The 21,008-nt window shown below is 39.4% G+C and overlaps 3 protein-coding genes and 1 non-coding gene across 4 annotated transcripts; 2 read left to right on the top strand and 2 right to left on the bottom strand.

Annotated features, from left to right (window-relative positions):
- Positions 1–518: 518 nt before the first annotated feature.
- LOC103927714 (thaumatin-like protein 1b) lies at positions 519–3,678 on the top strand. Its single transcript, XM_009336664.3, has 3 exons — positions 519–1,617; positions 1,733–2,426; positions 3,115–3,678. Exons 1-3 carry the CDS (start codon positions 1,392–1,394, stop codon positions 3,338–3,340), a joined length of 1,146 nt encoding a protein of 381 aa, XP_009334939.2. The 5' UTR covers positions 519–1,391; the 3' UTR covers positions 3,341–3,678.
- Positions 3,679–7,444: 3,766 nt separating this feature from the next.
- Positions 7,445–7,528, bottom strand: TRNAL-CAA. The gene has a single exon. It is a non-coding gene; the product is annotated as a tRNA-Leu (tRNA).
- Positions 7,529–9,467: 1,939 nt separating this feature from the next.
- On the bottom strand, positions 9,468–14,052 carry LOC103927703 (endoplasmin homolog). Its single transcript, XM_009336652.3, is given in 16 exon segments — positions 9,468–9,917; positions 10,053–10,457; positions 10,579–10,729; positions 10,834–10,972; positions 11,188–11,353; positions 11,454–11,669; positions 11,773–11,972; positions 12,128–12,245; positions 12,568–12,706; positions 12,800–12,926; positions 13,014–13,125; positions 13,219–13,299; positions 13,395–13,548; positions 13,643–13,730; positions 13,733–13,762; positions 13,901–14,052. Coding segments are annotated over 16 exon segments (2,454 nt in total). The 5' UTR covers positions 13,968–14,052; the 3' UTR covers positions 9,468–9,656.
- A 4,625-nt stretch (positions 14,053–18,677) lies between these two features.
- On the top strand, positions 18,678–20,120 carry LOC103927685 (E3 ubiquitin-protein ligase CIP8). Its single transcript, XM_009336631.3, has one exon. It carries the CDS (start codon positions 18,782–18,784, stop codon positions 19,898–19,900), a length of 1,119 nt encoding a protein of 372 aa, XP_009334906.1. The 5' UTR covers positions 18,678–18,781; the 3' UTR covers positions 19,901–20,120.
- Positions 20,121–21,008: the final 888 nt, after the last annotated feature.

Genomic DNA, 21,008 nt, shown 5'->3' with positions numbered 1-21,008 from the left:
TAATTGAGTACATGCAATAGTTTTGTACTTGATTATCCCTCACATCATGTTATACGTGTGATGTGAGATATCGATAGAAAGTGATAGTTAACCAGTTACATAAAAAATTTTGCGCTTATTCTGGTGCGCATGAACATTTTATTGTGGATTTTTAATACTTTATATTTTTTTTTTTTTGAAAGCAAACGATAATGAATTACTTGAAGCCTACAGAGAGGCAAACACCAGGGAAACATACAAGTAGTGAACAGGGGTAGGACATAAAGACCCCTCCACCGAGTGAAAGCGTCACCCCAAACACCACCACAACCAACTTAATGTGGACATGGCAGACCATCATTGTTCAAAACAAAGATCAACGAAGATGGGGGCCGATCGACCCAAACAACATCACACATCTCCGAAAAACCAACCGACGCAAGTTCATGCGCCGCACCATTAGTTGATCTGGGCACCCAAGACCAGCGACAGTTCTGAAACTCCCCCCCCCCCCCCCCCCCCCCAAGTTGCTTGTCTTCATCGTACTTTTCAGATTCTCTTTTGCATGTTGCATAAGTTTTATCGATATAGGAAACCAGGAAATTCTACAACAAGAGTATGGTGGAACAACCTTTGAAATTAATAGCAATAAAATTGACATATCAATAGACTTCATCACACACGCCAATCACCTAAAATTCACTTTCATTGATCCATATTATCCTGTGCACTATTTTCAAGATATAAACCATAAGCTCTAAGTTCTCAAATGTAAACATACACATGTTTTAGTTGTTGTCTAGTTGTTACTCGTAAAATAAGGATAGTGATTTTTGCATTCTCGTTTTCTCTTCATGAACTTTTTTTTCTTTCTATTATTTCCATTGAATAAATAATTTTTTTTTTTAAATCAATAGACATAAATTAATGGAGAAGTGCAGAATACCAGAATGAGTAAAACATGAATGTAAAAGATATTTTTTTTTCAATACAATAATGTATTTACACTAAGATCTCTCACTTAATATCACTAAACTGTAGTATAAGTAATGTAAAAATCGCTTTCTTGAAAGAAAAAAATGAGAAACAAATTAGACATAAGTTTTAACCAGAGAGTATGTATCATTTCAGAAAAGTGTGGCAAATTTAAGCATCAAATCTTTTGGACTGGTTACCCATTTTGACATGAGAGAAAAACTTACCCTTTTCAACGTCTGTCTTAATATATTCACTCTCTTAATTAAACATTCCTAGCTGACAACAAAAAAAATTATACATTCCCAATTTAAATTGATTTTCCAACTGATTCTTGGAAAAAAAAAAAAAAAAAACAAAAACAGAGCTTTTCCTATTCCAATATTGCTCTTATAGAAGAAAAGGGAAAAGAAAAACAGAGCTTTTCCTTTTCCAATATGGAATGGCAAGACGCAAGCTCTTCCCCTTTCTTGTATAAATACTCTTCCCTCCCACCTTTTCAGGAAATCTCACACACCCTCTCTTCTCTGCTCTCTGTCCTTTCTCTCCCCTCTCTCTCTGCAAATCCCAGCTTCCATACGAAAACATTCACCTCTGAGTCCATGGCTCGATTACCATCATTATTAGTTTCTCTACTAACCATCCTCGGGCTACTAACATCAGGTAATAATCTCTACTTCCACTTAAATTCCCAACATTCTTTAAGATTCTGGGTCCGGTTTTGTTTTATCTTGTGTAGATTAGTGCACTAATTTTGCTCTGTCTAATTAACTTGCAGGAGTTGTTTCAAGGACATTCACATTGCAAAACAAGTGCGACTACACAGTGTGGCCGGGCATTCTCTCCAACGCCGGCGTCTCACCTCTTCCGACCACAGGCTTCGCCCTCGCAAAGGGCGAAACGAAAATTATCTCCGCCCCCGCATCCTGGGGTGGCCGCTTCTGGGGCCGAACCCTCTGCTCCCACGACTCCGCCGGCAAATTCTCTTGCCTCACCGGCGATTGCGGCTCTGGAAAACTAGAATGCTCCGGCAGCGGTGCCGCCCCGCCAGCCACTCTCGCTGAGTTCACACTCGACGGCGCCGGCGGCCTCGATTTCTTCGACGTCAGCCTTGTGGACGGGTACAACCTCCCTATGCTGGTGGTCCCCAATGGCGGCACTGGGACCAACTGCACGAACACCGGCTGCGTTGTCGACCTCAACATCCGCTGTCCTTCCGAGCTCAAGGTCACCAGCGCCGACGGAGCTGAAGGAGTCGCGTGCAAGAGCGCGTGCGAGGCGTTCGGCCAGCCGCAGTACTGTTGCAGCGGCGAGTACGGTTCACCTGACACTTGCAAGCCATCTCAATACTCTCAGATTTTCAAGAGCGCGTGCCCGCACGCATACAGTTACGCGTACGACGACAAGACCAGCACCTTCACATGTGCCGGTGGCGACTACACCATCACCTTCTGCCCAGCGCCCAGCACCAGGTAAATTTACAGAATTATCCTTTACATTCTGCTTCCCTCCCTTTTCGACCGTTATAAGGGTAGTTTCGTTCTCACAATTTGGTTCGTAAAAAGCCTGTCAATTGGAACGTTGAGGGTGAATTCCTTTTACGTTTTTTACTTTCTAGTGTCAGTTTTTGTCCGTTACGCCTGGCCAAAACTCAACGGAATATCCAAAAGGTTATTTGTCGTTGTTGATAGTGGGCACTAACAAACAGACGGCTCTCCAGCTGACACGTTACCAACAATGCATATCATGATTACCTGATTAACTAAACTTCACGTCATTATTTTCATGAAAGCCTTCTCTGCATAAATCTAATAGTTTCATTATAGACAAATAATAATTAGCGGCCCAACTGGATTAAACAGCTGAAGGGCAAAACGGTCTTTTCAAAAACAAGTGATAGAGTGGTGCACTTAGAATTCCAGGCTGCTCCATTTGGAATTCCACATGCGGTCTCCAATGCCGGAGCAAAACGCAGATCCCGATGCTCTTCGGAATCTAGAGATCCGATTCCTTTCTTAAATAATACTCATCACACACGCACACGCACTAAATACTTGTCACATCATTTATTGCAACGGTCAATTTACTTTTTCATGGTTATTATTTTTGTAACGGTAAATGTACTGACTCTGAAAATAATTGTGCATTTTTATTTTACAGCCAGAAAGCATCACAGGACAGCACACAGCCGCAGCCTACAGCTACACCGTCAGCAACGCCGACAACCACCTCAACCTCGCCGCAGGAGATAAACAACACGATGGAGTACGAGGGCTCCTACTTCTATCCATCGTCGGCTGCTTCCTTTCACGCATTCGAAACACGTGTGACGAGTGCGGTTGGCGTCGTCGCAGTCATTGGGTTGCTATGGCCGCTCTTGTTCTAACGGACTCTTTGTCGGGGGTGGGCCCATGTGAGTCCAACAAAATGGGCCCAATATAGGGGTCATGGACCGTTCAACTATTTTTACCTTTTTGGGCCATGTGAATTTTGGATGGTGGACCCACATACATGGCCTTGGTTACGTGGATTGGAGTCATGTGATGGGAAAAGCCCACCCACCCATCAGCAAAGTGGCAAGTTGTACGGATGTTAGATTAGATTGTTAGATTATTAGGTTATTAGTTTATGGAAATATTATTATTAGACTTTTTTTCGTCATCCAATTCTTTATATTAACTGCCTAATTTGGTAGGAAGATAATGAAGTTTTTGTTTTTGCTAAGCTTGTATTATTTCCATTTGATGTCACTTTGTCATGGAGCATTTTTTTTTATATATTTTTGGGTTAATTAAATTTGACATTATATGAAGCAATAATGGGATGAGGATAATGTAAACAAAGCTTTTTGATTATTATCGAGTAATGCTATTTATACTATGTTTTTGTATCATATTTTCATACCATTTTAGGTGGCATTTGATGTGGACAACCATATCATTTGAATTAATCAGATTTTTAAATTTAGTTCATTCTTTAATAAACTAATAATTAAGAAAAACTAGTTAATTAAATGATGATTATGGTATACGAGGAGTCTCCTTCATTTCCTTTGGTTTTGCAAATTTTTCAAATGATGTAGTTGTCCACATCAGATGCCACTAAGGTGGTATAAAAACGTGGTATGAATAGCATTACTCTTATTCAAAGCTTTTTAATTTTGAGTAATGCTATTCATACCATATTTTTATACCATACTTCTATACCACCTTATGTGACATATGATGTGGACAACCACTTCATTTGAAAAATTTTCAAAACCTAAGGAAATAAAGGAGAAAGACTTCTCGTATACCACAATCATCATTTAATTAACTAGTTTTTCTTAATTATTAGTTTATTAAATAATGAACTAAGTTTAAAAATCTAATTAATTCAAATGAAGTGGTTGTCCACATCAAATGCCACCTAAGATGATATGAAAATGTGGTACAAAAACATGATATGAATAACATTACTCTGTAATTTCATGAATTATGGTGAAGGTCTCTATAACTAACCCCTTCATCACTTTCCTTGTATTTAGAGTTTGAGAAGTGATTTTAGCAGTCTCTTTCTCTGAATCATCATTGTTTTAATATTTTGATGTTATCATAATCCTTAGAAGCAAAGGTTTGATGACTGGGTACTGATCGTGTCCCAACTTTCTCATCATAATCAAAATATACCACAGAACTTATTAGTTAATAATATGAATGACTAAACTAAATTAAGATTGTCAAATGACAATAATAAATCTAGTTGTCTAACAGCACTTAATGCATCAGTGCATCCAATACACAAGTGTATTGAAGAACTCTCGACGGTTTATTACTTGTTTGTATAACAACCTTAAACTGACCTCAAATAACCGATGTCTTGTGTGTTAAAGATTTTTTGGAATAAAATTCGTGGATTGAATTGTAACAAGTGTCTGGTTATACAAATTCACTTTTTGTAAAGTGCGGCTCATTTGATCGTTCAGTATAAGTGTCAAGTGTGTAAGCAGATAATAATAAGGTTAAGATTGTATATATGGTGGGTAGTGAGAGGTGGTGGCTGTCAGAGGTTTCGAAGTGGCCAAGGGAGGTCGGTGTCAAGTATCAAGCGGCGCACATACGTCCTTCATTTGGTGGTGGTGCTTCTGCTGCAAGGCATGGCAGCTTCCATCATACACACGATGGCTCATTGGCTTGGCTGCCTTATCCACTCTACCACCACACCACACAATAATATTTCATTTCACTCTGGCGTGCGTGGTCCAACTTAGCTTATGTATACATGAATATAACATATATCTTTCATGCAGGACCAGTTTCATGACAAGTATTTGAAGCGGATATGATAGTCATCTCATATTTACCGTTTTGTGACCGTGTAATTAATAACAAAGTAAAATATTTTTTGTGGCTCCAAAACAATCAATACGAAGACACTAAATATCTATCTCGCTCCATAAACAGTAAAGCCGGAACCCCTTTAAATGGGTCATATATATGGTAATTATGTTTAACTAAACTCTACTACTTCTTGTTGGGGCTCTTAGAGATGATGAAAAGCCATCGAGTGCAACATACTCATTAGTCAAAACGCAGCCGGGAAACTTTGTTTTAAAGTTGGCAAACCCCTGAATGCTTTTACCATATCTACCAAGTTGTTTGCTTGCCAAAATTATTCCTAATAATTTGTTTGTATTATAGGTTTGTGAAATTTGAAAAAGGAGATTGCTCATAATTGAATTTGGAGTCACAATGAATGAGATGTTAGACCAAAATGTTAGTCTAATTACTTATAAGCACATGCAAATCTAGTTTTTTCCCGATTTAAGATGAATGAAGCAAAAGCATATGCAAAGTGTGTGGTGCTGGGCCAAACACGCAACTCGCAAACTTCCAGAAAATGCACTTAACTCAAATCAACTTCAGAACCTAATCTCATACTTTTGAAACCCCGCTTACAGTCTAGTGGTATTTAAGAGAAAACTAGGATCTCGCTTACAGTCTAGTGGTATTTAATAATCTTCTTCATTTGTACGTAGTGTATATTTTCGGTTCGACTTTCATAAATGACGAGTTCAATACCTAAAGGGCAGGTTGTTTGACTATTGATATAAAGGTTGGATTGGATGCCACCTACATTACATGTCATCACTTTGTCAGCTGCCCTTTATTACAAGTCGATCTTTCCCTTTTATACTTCAGCCATTTGTGAACAATTAAAGTAAAGAGAGGAGAGAAAAAGTATTGTACCAAAAAAAGATACACTATCTGCTAGATTTATATCCTCCGCAATAGCATCCAGTGACTGATCAGCAATCTAAAAGTCAGAAACAAGGGGGAAGTAAAGAAATATTTTTCCGTATCATGGTTTCGATCGATCAGTCTCGCAACGGATCGCCGCCTTAATTGGACCAGCGTTGCAAATGTGTCAAGTTGCTTGAAAAGTAGAAACTAAACAGTCATCGTCTAGCTAACAGTTAGTACCCCTTGCAGTGCTGCACATATTTCATGCTCATCCCAAAATAAAAGGGTTCTAATTAAGATAAGGGAAGAACTCTCTGGTGATCAGGTTAATTTTTGCACATGCGGCAATATTCCACATGGGATGTTTCAGGGTTCGCGAGCACCTTTTGAACATGCAGCGTCGACATTCCACTCTTGCATGTCATCATCATACGTATAGAATCTATATGTACATATACATATATATATATGTGTGTGTGTGTGTGTGTGTGTGTGTGTGTGTGCAGAGTTCCCTCCACCACCAACTGGATAACCTAGCTAAGCTATTGGACGTTCTGCACTTTTGCATGGTCAAAAGTCTCAAAACCTCAAATTTTATTTATTCCCTTTTTTTTTCTTTTTTTTTCCCAGAATAAAAGCAGAAAGTTTGGTGTGATAGGGTTTTGATTATCATCAGCCTTGAATCACACAATCCCATCTCTTACTTATCATCTATGATACATGCAGTGTTTTATAACTCACTCCTCTTAATAAGCTATTTGTAATGGTAAGATCCCAGTTGTTAGTGTGATGTACATATTCAAAGTATTAGCAGGATAAGAAAGACTTTTATGGAACGGTTTCGCTATGCATCCCGAAACACTAACACAAGATTATAGCTAGCAAGAGAGTTTTACACGAGTTTGTGTTAACGCCAAACCTATTAATTCCACCGATATTCAACAGAGAAAAAGTACTCTTTGAGCTATATATATTCTACAAATCAAAACTCCCACATCAATAATCCTTGTAGGCAATTGAACAAAAAGCAGTATAAGCACGTCATTGCACCAAAAGCACCAAGTTCTTTCCACATGCATGCAATGTAGCGAGGCTCCAGGCAGAGAAACATGTGCTTTGCTTTGCTTTGTTGACGTTCCAGATACCCAATTAACTTACCAAACTTACAAGCTTTCGTGTAATTCTTTTGAATTATGTCTGTGAGGGCCCCCAAATTTTGACAGATACCGATGAAGCAAAAAATTTGAAAAAGAAAATAAAAGCTGATTTGTCAGAAGTGGGATTTGAACCCACGCCCTCTTTCGAAGACCAGAACTTGAGTCTGGCGCCTTAGACCACTCGGCCATCCTGACTTACGGTGCACTCTTCCTCAGTTATATATATTTATACATCATTGACAAAAGCGCGGCCCGGACTGCAAAGAAATTGTTAATTAAAACAGGAGTCCCACGGCGGAAGTGCGGTCCACCCTAACTATGCAAGCTGTGACGTGGAACCGTATCAGCAATGTCGATTGCTCCAAAGCTTTTGCTTTACTAGGTCCCACATTATTATGTTGATCATCCAATATTGCTAACGGAAAGAGATGATCTCCGAATCTCTTCCATCAAATTATACTAATAAATAAATTCGGATTCTTGAAATTTAATTCAGCGGTTAAAGTTATTATAATTTTTAAAAGGATCTGGATAGGATCCCGACATCCATAAACTTAATTTGATAACTTACAAGCAATTATATTTCTTTGTTTTTAGACAATGCATTTTTTTACAAATTACTATTATTTAGAGGAGAGAGTTGAAACTGTTATATTAATTTCGGGAGAGAGTTTTGAGCTCGGAACTATGAAAAAAGAACCAAGATCTTGGCATACCGTACTATGCAATTTTGTAGCCATGCCGGGGTTCTCGGAGATGTTTAAGTCGGTGTACTCGAAGATGTTTAAGTCGGCGTGTCCGAGATCGTATAGCTACGCGTACAACGATGTCACGAGTACGTTTACTTGTAGCGGAGCTGATTAAACCATAACATTCTGTTCTTCTACTATAAGGTATAATGAAAATAATCTTACGTTTTCCTCACTTTAATTAACTTTATATCTATGCTGTATGCATGCAGTCAAAAATCTGCAAGAGATACGTCTCCAACAAGAAGCACGACAAATAATGGGTCCGGGATGACAACAACTACAAGCAAAGTAAATAATGGGTGGGGTTCGGGAGGTGGGAGTGGGACGACGGCCGGGGAGCTCCTGGCGGTGGCGGGAATGGATACCAAACATTTGGTTGGCGAGGCAGCTCAGCACCTGCTAAAGAAAACCAACTTCGCCGGAATTGTAAGCTTTGGTAATGTAATTTGGTCGGCGTAATTATTATTTCTCGTGAATAACTTCGTCGCCTGTTTCTGTCCCTTGAGTCATCACTATAGCCCCCATTTGTTCCTCTTTAAGAATCATGAGATTCGAAGATGAGCTACCGCACGTTACCTTTTTAGTACAAGCGATGGACGATTTAGTTAATCTAAACACCAAAGAGGGTGACCCGAATTTGGATGTAGAAAGAGCAAACTGCTCTAACCGACATGACCTGACCCTATCTAAGTTAGGTTACTTAACATAAAAACAAAGTGATTATCTAGTAATAAGAAGCCACTAACTTACTTCTAGTGGTGGATTTGGTCATATGGCATTTCCTTGAAAACTCAATCCTATATAGCTAACTCTTACGATCCAAAAAACTCAAATTTGTGTCAGGAGGGATGGTCTGACGAGCCACGACGTGCAACAAACATGTAAACAGGATATTTTGACCCACTCGACTACAAGTCCCACCCTGTGTGATAACTGTCATAGTTGAGGGATAGTCTGACGAGCCGCGACGTGCAAGAAACACTTAAACGGTAAATCTACATGTATTTTGACCCACTCGACTACAAGTCCCACCCTGTGTGATAACTGTCATAGTTCAGGGATAGTTCGACGAGCCGTGACGTGCAACAAACACTTAGACGGGAAATCTACATGCATTTTGACCCACTCAACTACAAGTCACACCCTGTGTGATAACTGTCATAGTTACACAAGTAGCCTTCTAACTAAACTTGTCATAAAACACTCAAAATAATGTACTAGGCAGAGTAGAGATGATGAGCACGGATTGAAGAGAGTGAGATTGAGAACCCATAACCTTACGGGCCTTACCCATTTCCCTAATAAATCAAGAGCTATTTTACAAGCAACAGAAAGCAAGGGTAAGAAACAAGAAACAGAAACAGATGATCGAACATTGCATCTGCATAGAAAATACTTCATGGCATTAATTAGTCTCTGAAACTAATAACTAGATGCTGGGGACAAAATTCTGGTTTATATGATTGCAGTACATCTATTCGACCTAATGTCTTAACCAAACACAGAATCACATAAGTGCAATGTCTCGATTTCTCATATCTCAACCACCATATAGGCAGGCTCTAGGGAACCTACAACTCGTCCTTAAGTGAATCAGCATCAGCCTCAGCCTCAGCCTCAGGGGTAGCTGCAGCTTCGGTTGCAGCAGTTTCTGTCTCAACTTCTTCAGCATCATCTTCCTCCTCAACTGCAACATCAGGGTTGATGTTTAGGCTAGACTTCACCGAGCTATAGATGCGGGAAGCAAAGTCCTTGGGGTCTGGAAGATTGAAGCCACTCTCCATGAGTGCAGTCTGGTAAATAAGCTGTGCTGTCTTTTTCACGCTCTCATCCTGAAGAGCAAACGAATATTTGTGCAATTCAAAACCACATTCGTCAACAATTCTATAGATGATTATTTTAAGACACTATCTAATAGACGGATGGTATTTTTCAAGGAGTGAGCATAAAAGATGTTTAGGACGTACCTCAGCGTTCTTTACTACTCTCTCGCGGAGCTCCTTGATGATTGGATGCCTTGGGTTAATCTCAAGTATCCTCTTGCCACGCATGTATCCTTGCTTGTTAGCATCTGATAACGTCTGAGACTGCATGATCCTCTCCATGTTTGCACTCCAACCATACTTTGATGTCACAACCACACAAGGGGTGTCAGCCAAACGGTTGGACAGCTTAACATCATCCACATTATCGCTGGCAAGAGCGCTCTTCCACCATTTAGTGAGCTCCTTGTACGATTCCTTGAGTTCCTTGTCCTTTGAGTCTTTGCCAAGTTTCAAACCCTCCTTTGACACGTTCTGGAATTTCTTGTCTTCATAGTCCATCAAGTACTGCATCAGATATTCATCAACTGGATCTGTGAAGAAAATAACCTGCAACAATACATGTGAAAAGGTAAATAGACAGACAAAAACAGGCCTTCCTTGTGACTCAAAATAACCAAAAGAAAAAAAGCAGGAAAAGAACAAAAAGAATTGGAGATTTTGTATTTACCTCAAAGTTTTTCTTCTTAAGCCTCTCAAGGAATGGAGATTTTTCCAATTGTTCCTTGCTGGCTCCAGTAATGTAGAATATGTCCTTCTGCCCAGATTTCATCCTTGAAATGTACTGATCCAGTGAAGTCAATTTGCCATCTGACTTGGTGCTGTCAGAGAATTCAAAGCAGTTATTCAACCACATGAAGACGACTATAAGGATGTACCATGCTGTCAATCAAACTAAACGCAAATAGTAACAAAATATTAATACCTTTCAAATCTTAGGAGTTTTGCCAAACGATTCCTGTTAGCCGCATCTTCGATGATTCCAAGTTTAATGGACTTGCCGAATTCATTCCAGAATCTTGTATATTGGCCTCTCTTCTCCTCATCCTCACTTTTTTCAACCTCTGCTTTCACATCAAAATTCAAGAAGCAAAAGTGAACAATTAATGAAAAACAACAAAAATATTTCAAGTTTTCAGTTTTGAAGGGATGGTATTAATGCAGGTGAGTCCAGACTGCAGTCATCATGACACCAATGCACTAAATAACAATTACTAAGTTCAGATTGAATACTTCCAGAACTGTAAAGAAAACCGCATGCAAATATTAAGCACCGTACCTTTGTTGTCTGTGTCACTGGACTCATCAGGATCTTCCTCAGCAAGTTTACGGATCATATCAAGGGCTTTGCGTATAAGTTTCTTCTTGATTGTCTTCAAACTGCTGTGTTGTTGAAGCATTTCTCGTGATACATTAAGTGGCAAGGTGTCAGAATCAACAAGACCCTGTTTGTAAAACCATCAATGTAAAATCCAGTTTTAGATAAGCACGTAAAAACCAATCCCATAAACCTTATTGCGAGAACTTAAAAATATCCTGCATTACCATCAAAAAGTTTAGATACTTTGGCAAGAGCTCATCAAATTCATCTGATATGAAAACCCTTCGAACATACAACTTCAAGTTGGACTTATTGGCATTGTAATAGCTCTCGTATAAATCATGAGGAGCCTTAGGAGGCACAAATAGGACAGCCTTGAATTCTACATCACCTTCAGCAGTAAAGTGGCTCCACGATAAAGGCTTCTCATCACCGAAATCCTGTTGAGCAGTATAAATATACAGTATAAAAGGTGGTTTAGATTCCAAAAATAACATTCTATATAGTCACACAACCATCATATGATTCATATATGAAACTTACCTTGGCGAGAGAGTGATAGAATTTGGTGTACTCTTCATCGGTCACTTCCTTGGGGCTGCGCAACCATATAGCTTTAACATCATTGAGAAGTTCCCATTCATAAGTAGTTTCTTTTTTTGTCTTTGTCTTTGGTTTCTTCTCAGCATCTTCATCTTCATCTTCACTTTTCTCAGTTTCCTCTTCACTTTTCTCACTTTCAGCTGTTCACAATTGTTGAGTGCAGGGAGGAAACAATACGTGAGAATAGGCATCAAAATATATGGAACTTTAATGCAAATATTTAGAATTAATTTCTTCTTTAAGTACTAAGCTTTCAAATAAATTACAAGAAGGAGTTTGAATAATGGTTGCATACATGATTCCTCTTCATCACTAGACTCATCCTCATCAGCAGGAACCTCCACATCAACCTCTTTGCTTGCCCACAAATGGATGGGGAAGTTGATAAATTCAGAATATTTCTTCACCAACTCCTGAAAAACAAAGCAATAATTTATCGTGAACCATCATTTTACATCATTAATGTATAGAACTATCATTCTTTTCTTTATGTGGCAGATTGTTGCGCCGTGAAGCAAAAACAAGAACAACGCATCCAAGTTATGGAAATGAGAACACTACTGATTCTAATAGAATAGGATAAGAATGGGATAAATAAATTGTACTCAAAACCCGAAAAATGGGGGAACCAACGTGAGTAAATATTGAAATAAAACTAGGTAATCACTGGTTAAAAAGTCCCAAATGAACTAGGTAATCACTGGTTAAAAAGTCCCAAATGGGGAAACCACTCACTTTTAGTTTGCTCTCTTCCAAATACTCTCCTGCTTCCTCTCTGAGGTGCAATCTAATTTCAGTGCCACGTCCTAGTGGCTCATTTTCTGTATCCTCGGCAACTACAAATGACCCATCAGCCTTTGACTCCCAAATATGCCTGAAGCATGAGAAATTTATGTTGTCATTAACAGTCCCTTAAAAAACCTGTTAGCATAAATGAGTGAAAGAGTAAATCATTATAAACCCTTACTGTTTGTCGTCATTGTGTTTGCTGATGACTTCCACATTATCGGCAACCAAGTACACAGAGTAGAACCCAACCCCAAACTGCCCAATAAGATTGAGATCGCCACTAGTCTGCATCTTCTCCACAAAGGCTGCAAAGCAAAACCAAATTAAATTAATATAAACTAACATATAGTTCCACTCAAAATTCTGATCTCCAAACAAAAACCAATATATACCTGAAGTTCCAGATTTAGCTATGGTTCCCAAGTTCTTGATTAAGTCCTCCTTTGTCATACCGATACCCCTATCACGAATGGAGAGGATTCTCTTCTCCTTGTCTAATTTAATCTATACATTTTTCAAACCAATGCAAAAAATTTAATAACATATCATCTAGTTTTATGCTTCAAAAAGTTAAAGTAACGCAAGGATTCTACTAACCTGAATTTCAAGTTTAGTGTTGTCGCCTTCTCCCAAAACATCCTTGTCCGTGAGGGCAAGGAATCTAATCTTGTCAAGCGCCTGAAATCGGGACAAAAGTTTCCTACGATTAGTAATCGAAATCATGTCAGGTAAAGGATAAAACAATGCATGATAGCTTAAAGTCAACGACTTACATCGGAAGCATTGGAGATCAACTCCCTTAGGAAAATGTCCTTGTTACTGTACAGAGAGTGGATGATAATGTCCATAAGACGAGACACCTCGGCCTGGAACTCGAAATGCTGCGCGTTGCTGCGCTGCGATGTCTTCGAGATTGATTCTGCCTCCCTAAAAATTGACAGCAAGAAATACATCTATTCAGAAACTAACTCATACGTCTTCGATTTATTGGCATGGATATAGAAAATGATAAAGCGCTTACCTCTTAGCGACGTCGGAGTCGGTGGTTAAACCATTGGGAACGGCGCCGATCTTCTCCTCAACCTTCGGCGGATCTACGAGCTCGTCGAATTAGCCTCCGCATTGGCCTGTAATTTCCGACCTGAACAAACACAGATCGCCAGAAAACCCTAATCAACATCAAATCTCCGATACAAACTTCGAATTCAGAAACATTTACTCTTACCAATGCATCGCTCACAATTCAACTAATCGAGATCTGCAGAAACCCTAGGCGTACCTTGATCGGGAAGGAGAGAGAGAAGGCAGAGCAGAAGCAGAACGGAAGGGATCGTCCACTTCCTCATCGTTGCAACTCGAAAACACTTCGAAGAAGAAGTTCTAGTAACTTCGCTCACTGAGATTTATCTGTTTCAGTGTTTGTGCTACTTTCCAAACGTCACTCACGGCTTCGGATCATATATAGAGCTCCTGCCGTTTAGACTGGGCAAGCGTCGTTTAACGGCGATTGGCTTGGTTTTGCCAGCGTGGACGAACCAACGCTCTCTGATTTGTTTGGGAATACGTGGATGGATTTTATTGGGCCTGCTCTATTTCCTTGACGTGGAGACACAAGGCGTTGTGGACGGGCCCACCTGCCGACTTGAGAATTCCAGTCTTGGTTGACGGGTCAGATCAGAGCTTATGCTGCCAGCGTGGATGATCGTAGGGCTTGCTGGTTATACGTGGCAAACTGGTATTGGAGATTGTTTCGTCCTTGACGTGGAGAAATAAAAAAAGGGTTCAACTTATGTTACAATCGGGTCTGTTTGACCCAATAGAAAATATATAATCCGACGGGGGTTGGGCGTGGGCTAGGAAAGGAAGGTCTGGTGTTAAATCAAGAAGATTGGGCCTCCCCAATCTACGCTACTAATATTTGCAAAAAAAAAAAAAAAAAAAAAGTGAAAAGTGCATAATTTTGAAATGAGTACTTGAGGTTTTAAAGACTTAACATTTGTTAGGTCATTAGCATTAAGTGATGTCATAAAAAATATTGAAATGAGTTTTCACTGTCGCATTATCTATGAAGATAGTGATTCGAGCATTTAAAGTTCCATAAATGACGAATGAGTGAAAACAAACATTAGTATATTTGTCCACATCATGAGTTAATCTCAGTGACTTTATCACTAATGACTTAACAAATGTCTAATTTTTAAAACATTAGGTAGCTACTTAGAATGTTTTAAAAAGTTGAGACTTATTGCAAGTGGCCCTTTACCACAGTGGTGGAAATGAGTTGAGCATTTGCATGACGACGCAGGTTCAAATATTGTCAATGGCTAACCTAACAAAATTTATAGTTTGACAAAAAAAAAAAAAAAAAGTTGAGACCTATTTGAACTCACCCTTGAAATCTTGGGCACCTTTTTATGCTTTTCGAGATTGATATCATTTCATTGATCATGAACCTTCAATTCACAGCATTTGATACAACCTTTCGAATATGCGACGCTTAAGCAATCTTGTGTAGAAATGATCTTCAAATAAGAATAAAAGATCATAAAACTTATATAGTGAGTATTCATTATTCAAAAGAAATGAGATATGTGAATTTTTTTATGAGAAAATGCAAATATCATCCTAGTGAAATTTTTATGGTGCTATAAAACTTTACAAATATGGTTTTAGCATAATTCTTTTTTCTTTATTTTGATAAAAGGCTAATTTTAAACTTATCGTATATGAGTGCCCACCATGACATGCGAGATCGTATTTTCGCCTGATCAGTTAGGGCAACATCACTGTATCTGAAGGCCAAGAAAAGCAGCGAAGAGTGCAGCCCAACGACGTTGTTAGGCAGTGTGCTTGGCAAGTCCCGTGCGACCACGTAGAAGGTTGTCAATATAAAAAAAAAAGAAGGAAACGTGGTGTTATCCAATGGAAAACAAAATCGGCTGGTGTGCGACAGCAAAATTGGCGGGCATTATCTCCATTCTCCTTGCAAGAAATGTCTGAAACTGAAGATAAGCTCAAGATTGAGCCTTTTCCACCAAGACAACAATATCAGATGGCAGCTGAGAAACATCAAGATTCTGTTTTCTGATTTAAATTGTTCAAATTAACAGAATAAATGATTAAATTCAAACGTTAGAAGGCAGCGTAATATCTTAATTAATTAATATGACATATATTTAATTACAACTTATTCTTAATTCTTAACAAGAGTAATGAGGTTTAGAAGGCGATGCAATGTCGTATTTAATTAACTTGACATACAATTGTACGTGACTGGTTATTATTTCTCAATAAATAATTATCGAGTTTGAGTATTAAGACGGCCAACAGTTCACAACGAAAGTAAATACTCACTGAGCTGAGACTACTAACTAATACTAAAGTGCAATGTTTTGATCAATTGGCCTGTACACGCGATAATGATATTTAGCAATTTTCGTTCTAACTTGTCCAGATTTGCGGTTAATACAAGCAACCTTTTGATTAAATCACATAATTGTGGGCCCCTTTAATTTTCTTTTAAATAGCCGGCACGCCACCCTAGACTTGCCAAAGAGAGGTCAAAGAGCAAAGTTGATCGGTGTCTCTCAAATTCTCAAAGCCCCACCCAGACCCAGCAGATGGCGGTTTCCGACGCGGTGGTTAGGAACTTGACGATGATTTACGTGGCAGTCATTGTGGCGATCAAGGGGTACGGGGTGGCGATTGGGCAGAGCTTCGGCGGTGCCTTTGTGTTAATCCTCTCCACCGCCGTGGTGTGCCTTATTCTGTTCCTGACTCTGACGTGGGACGTCTCCCGCAAACCCACGTATGCAGTTCCCGGCGACAACAATCCTCCAGTTGCTCATGAGACGTGCAAGGGTGGTATTTGCTGGCACGGCGTGGCCGTGCGATCGTCGGCTTCTGATGTCCGGTTGAGGCTTCCTCAACAACTCAGTTGTGGTGGCTTTTCGTAAATTTGACAAATAGCAGGGAGTAAAAGATAAAAAAAAATAATATTGAAGTGGGTAAATTCTCTCTCTCCCTTGCTCGTTGGTGTTTACCTGCAGTATATCTAGTAAATTCGAACTCCAATAAATAGAGGTTTCCTTTTTGGATGGAGCGAGGGATATGGTTGTATTATTTTGTGGAGATTGTAAATAAATAATAATTAATCCGGACTAAATGATGATATTTTGCAAATTTTGTGTTATAAATAAATATTGGCCTCAATTAATGAGTAACTACATTTGACATTTTGAATTATTACTTCAGTTGAAATTGACTAATTGAATTATTTTTTTAGTAAATTAATCTCCTGAACTATTTGAAATAAGCCAATTAACCTCTTGTTGGTAGATTTCATCCACTTTTTCATCAAATTCGAAGGAAAAGTAGTATTTCCTTCATCAATTCTTACTTAGCAACTATAACCAACAATGTAATTATGACATGTGAAAATAAAGTAATGTGTAATCACAATGTGAGATGGTCCGTTATGTAAACGTTTGATTTTTTTTATGTTTTCTCATTATGCTATATATTTTTGAATTATTTTGAGCCCATTTGTCAAAATTTTATTGGTGGTTATAGCTGACAAGTAACAATTAATGATGAAGTGACTAATTTACCTCTTAAATTTGACGGAATTGATTCCGCAATCTAAAGGCAATGGGTTAATTGACTGATTTTAAATAGTTTAGGGAGTAAATTTATATATATAAAAAAAAGTTCAGGGGATCAATTTCAATTCAAGGGATCAAACCGTAATTTGCCCTTGATTAATTAAAGTTCAATCGGTGTCAAACAAAGGTACATTAGTTGGTTTTTTTTTAAACAAACGATAGCGCTAATTGTTTAAATTGTTAAATATTAAGAGGAGGCAATGCCAAATACTATTTTGTTGAAATGGCTGTTGTTTAAAGATTTACAGTGAAGGATAGTCAACCGATTAATCATGAAGTATTATAGGTCACTCTCATTTCTTGGTGAAAGTGACCATTCAAGAAGGATGTTTTAACTTGGGATGTCGAAGACATTGAATCTAACTAAACATAGCTTGTTGATGAATATGTGACTTTATCTTTTCTTAACATAAAGCAATGTTGGCGACGTGAGAAGGAAAAGCAGACCAGAGATTTCGAGCATAAAGACTTTTTTCTTTTTTGAAATGGTGAGTAATGTCATTAATTGAGCTACAAGCTCATGCAAATGTGTCACTATCCGAGTTGTACGATTTATAGAAATCTTTTCTATTTAGATACAACAAATTCTTTATTTATTTTACACTCAATGATTTGAGTGCCATAATAGTTTTTATTTTTATTTTTATATAAATGACTTTCGAAATTTAACTCAAAATTTCAAGTACAATGCTGAATAACGCTCTAAACTTAATTTCAATAGTGGAAGGGCTTGTAACCTTAAAATTGTTTACATTTTAAAGTACTAAAAAATAGACGGTGAGTATTAATCACTAAAACGTACGTGTCATCATGTGCACCAATATTTTTTCGAATAACACTGCTAGAATTTCATCCAAAAAATTTGTTTAAACACACAAATAAAATACTTTAAAATGTTTAGGACCAATACCTCACATTTGCTTTAGCATTCTTCTTAATTTTTTTCCCTCTATTATCAGTTATAGTTTTTATATAATATACTGTGTTTTAGTCGCAAATAAAACTTTTCTTATGTATTTAGTTAGGAAAGTGTTATTGGCACTTCAAAAATCTCATTCTACACTCTTCACAAGTGTATTTTTCTTTATAAATATAGAAAGTTTGAAATGTAGAATGAGAAATTTGGAGTGCCAATAACAAATTTCTTTAGCAATTGACAAATCCCTCTCTACGAGAAAAGAGAAAAAGAAAACCCTATTATTTATTTAATTATTGCATTACTGCATCACCAACAACTTTCTAAGCTAATACACATCCACCGTTGATTGGCTCCTCCACGACAGATCAACAAATTGTAAGTGTCATCCAACGGGTCAAAATTCATGGGAAAAAACCACCTCGCAGCACCAAAGCAGTCCACGTCACACAATTGACAATCTCGGCGCACAGGTCCTCAAGAATCCAATCTGCAGCCCCCACCCAACTTCCCCGCTCCTTCCTTCTTTCTTTTGGTCTTTCTCGGCCGTATCGGACCTCTAATTCCAAACAGAAACCCTATGGCTGAAACTCCATCCCAGACGCCGCCGCCGCCGCGATCTGCGTCAGAGGCCGAGACGGAGACTATGGAGTACTGGTGCTACCACTGCAACAAACGCGTCTCCATTGAAACCGTGGCGAATCTCCCGGATATCGTCTGCCACGAGTGCAAGAACGGTTTCGTCGAATCCATCCCGGCCGCCTCGTATCCGCAGTGGGATCCTCCTTCCCGATCGTCCGATCAGGTCGACGACCCGACTCTAGGCTCTCCATTTCTCCAGGTGCTGCGGCTAATCGCTCAGGCGTCGCGTGAGGAGGGTGAGCCCCCGTCGCTGCCTCAAAACCCCTTGCCTGATGACGATTTCTTCAGGATTGAGATGGACGGGTGGGACAACGACGAGGACGAGGACGAAGATGAGCACAGTGTCGAGTTTCGCAACCACGACGGCGAGGGTAACGAAGAAGCCGGACAGGAAGTAGAGGAGGAGGAGGAAGAGGAAGAAGATAGATCGGATAACGAGGATGGAGACGAAGAGAACCAGGAAGATGAGCAAGAGAGAGACGAAGAAGACATGCGACGACGTCGTCGCGACGTGCTTCGTCTCCGCATCCGAGACATTGCGACCCAAGCGAGCAGCGGGAGGAACCGGATTCTAGATTGGGCCGAGATTTTGATGGGGCTGGAGGACAACTCGATCGAATTCCGGCTCGAAATGCCCGAATCGGACCGGTACATGGGCAATCCTGAGGATTACGTGGATGCAGCCGGCTATGAGGCTTTGCTGCAGAACTTGGCTGAGAGCGATACTTCTGGAAGGAGAGGGGCTCCACCGGCGTCGAAGAATGCCGTTTCGGAGTTACCGTCGGCCAAGATTGCCTCAGAGGATGAGGCCGTGGTGTGCGCCATATGCAAGGATATGGTGAATGTTGGTGAAATATCGAAGAAGCTGCCATGTGGGCATGGTTACCATGGCGATTGCATTGTTCCTTGGCTGAGTTCCAGGAATACTTGCCCGGTTTGCCGGTTTGAGCTGCCAACCGATGATCCAGAATACGAGGAGGAGAGGAAGAAGCGAGCTGTGACTGTTAGTGCCGCTGGAGCTTCCAGTTCTGGCGGAGATGATTCAATCTCTCATTGATTGAAATCGGTATCACCATTTCTGCAATTCTCATACCTCCTTCATTCCTCTCATTTCCTTGTTGCATTTGTAATTGATTTATATGCTTTTGTTTGCTTATTATTAGCTTAGTAGTTGATTCGAAGAAGAAATTGAAATCTGTTTTCATGTTTTTCCATTTTCTTCTGGATGTAAATAATAATTTGAACTCAAATTTCTGTTGGTGTTTGCTCGTGCTTGATTCCGCTGTCTTCTCACATGGTACACAATATCTTGTTTAAACCTTCGTGTCTTCCATGGTTCCATGAATATATTGTGTAGAAGCAAATCATGGTAATGCACCTCATTTCTTGTTAGCCCATCGGATGCGTTACTTGTTCATTGCGTCCTTCCACTTTATAACCTTACATGTCCCTCGTTTGCTCTGTCAATGTATGGTCCAGAGTCTAGACCAACATATGATGCTTTGATATGTGTCCTCCATTCGTGAGAGTTTCCGGTGGTGGGAACTCATGTCTTCTTTACAGAGTTATACATAAGAATTACATTATGAATTGCAAGACTTGTGAGTTGTATGTGTTCTACCTAGACGTTTTGCATTTATATGATGATGCAGTGGTTGAGGTTAGAGTGGTAGCAATACCAGTAAACTTGCTCAACATTTCTGTTCGCAGTTGTAGAATTACTTGTTACATGTATGTACGGTAAGTCTTTGTTCCCTGTACAGCTTGAGTAGTGTGTGCGATCCAGATTCCCTATGATTTTGAACAAATTGTTGAAAGAGGTCGTTTTAGGGTGAACCTTCCAATTCGATCGCGACTTGCCTGTGTTTTGAAACTTGTTGATCATTAGTTCCTTGTTTTTTCAATCGTCGGGGCTGACTTTGGTAGGCCGAAATCTGCAGCGTAACTGCTACCTTGGGCCTTGTTTTTTTCATGAACTCGTACGCCTTTCTGGCACATTTGACGTTGTTCGATATGTATTTTCTAAGCGTCCGCTGATACTCAAGACATAGCTGCGGTGCTGTGGCGTGAACCTGACCCCAGAGCTTCGAAAACACTTGCAACAGTTAGAGCGTAAATGGACTTGGACTGAGGTGTGTGAAAGGCTTGTTGCAAACTTCAGGCGA

This window comes from the organism of the source record quoted next, unplaced genomic scaffold, assembly GCF_019419815.1.
Source record: "Pyrus x bretschneideri cultivar Hongxiangsu unplaced genomic scaffold, Pyrus_bretschneideri_v1 Contig1, whole genome shotgun sequence".
In the NCBI taxonomy this organism is placed as follows: Eukaryota; Viridiplantae; Streptophyta; class Magnoliopsida; order Rosales; family Rosaceae; genus Pyrus; species Pyrus x bretschneideri.
The sequence above is the reverse complement of the archived record's forward strand: the minus strand, read 5'-3'. Positions and strand labels throughout refer to the sequence as shown.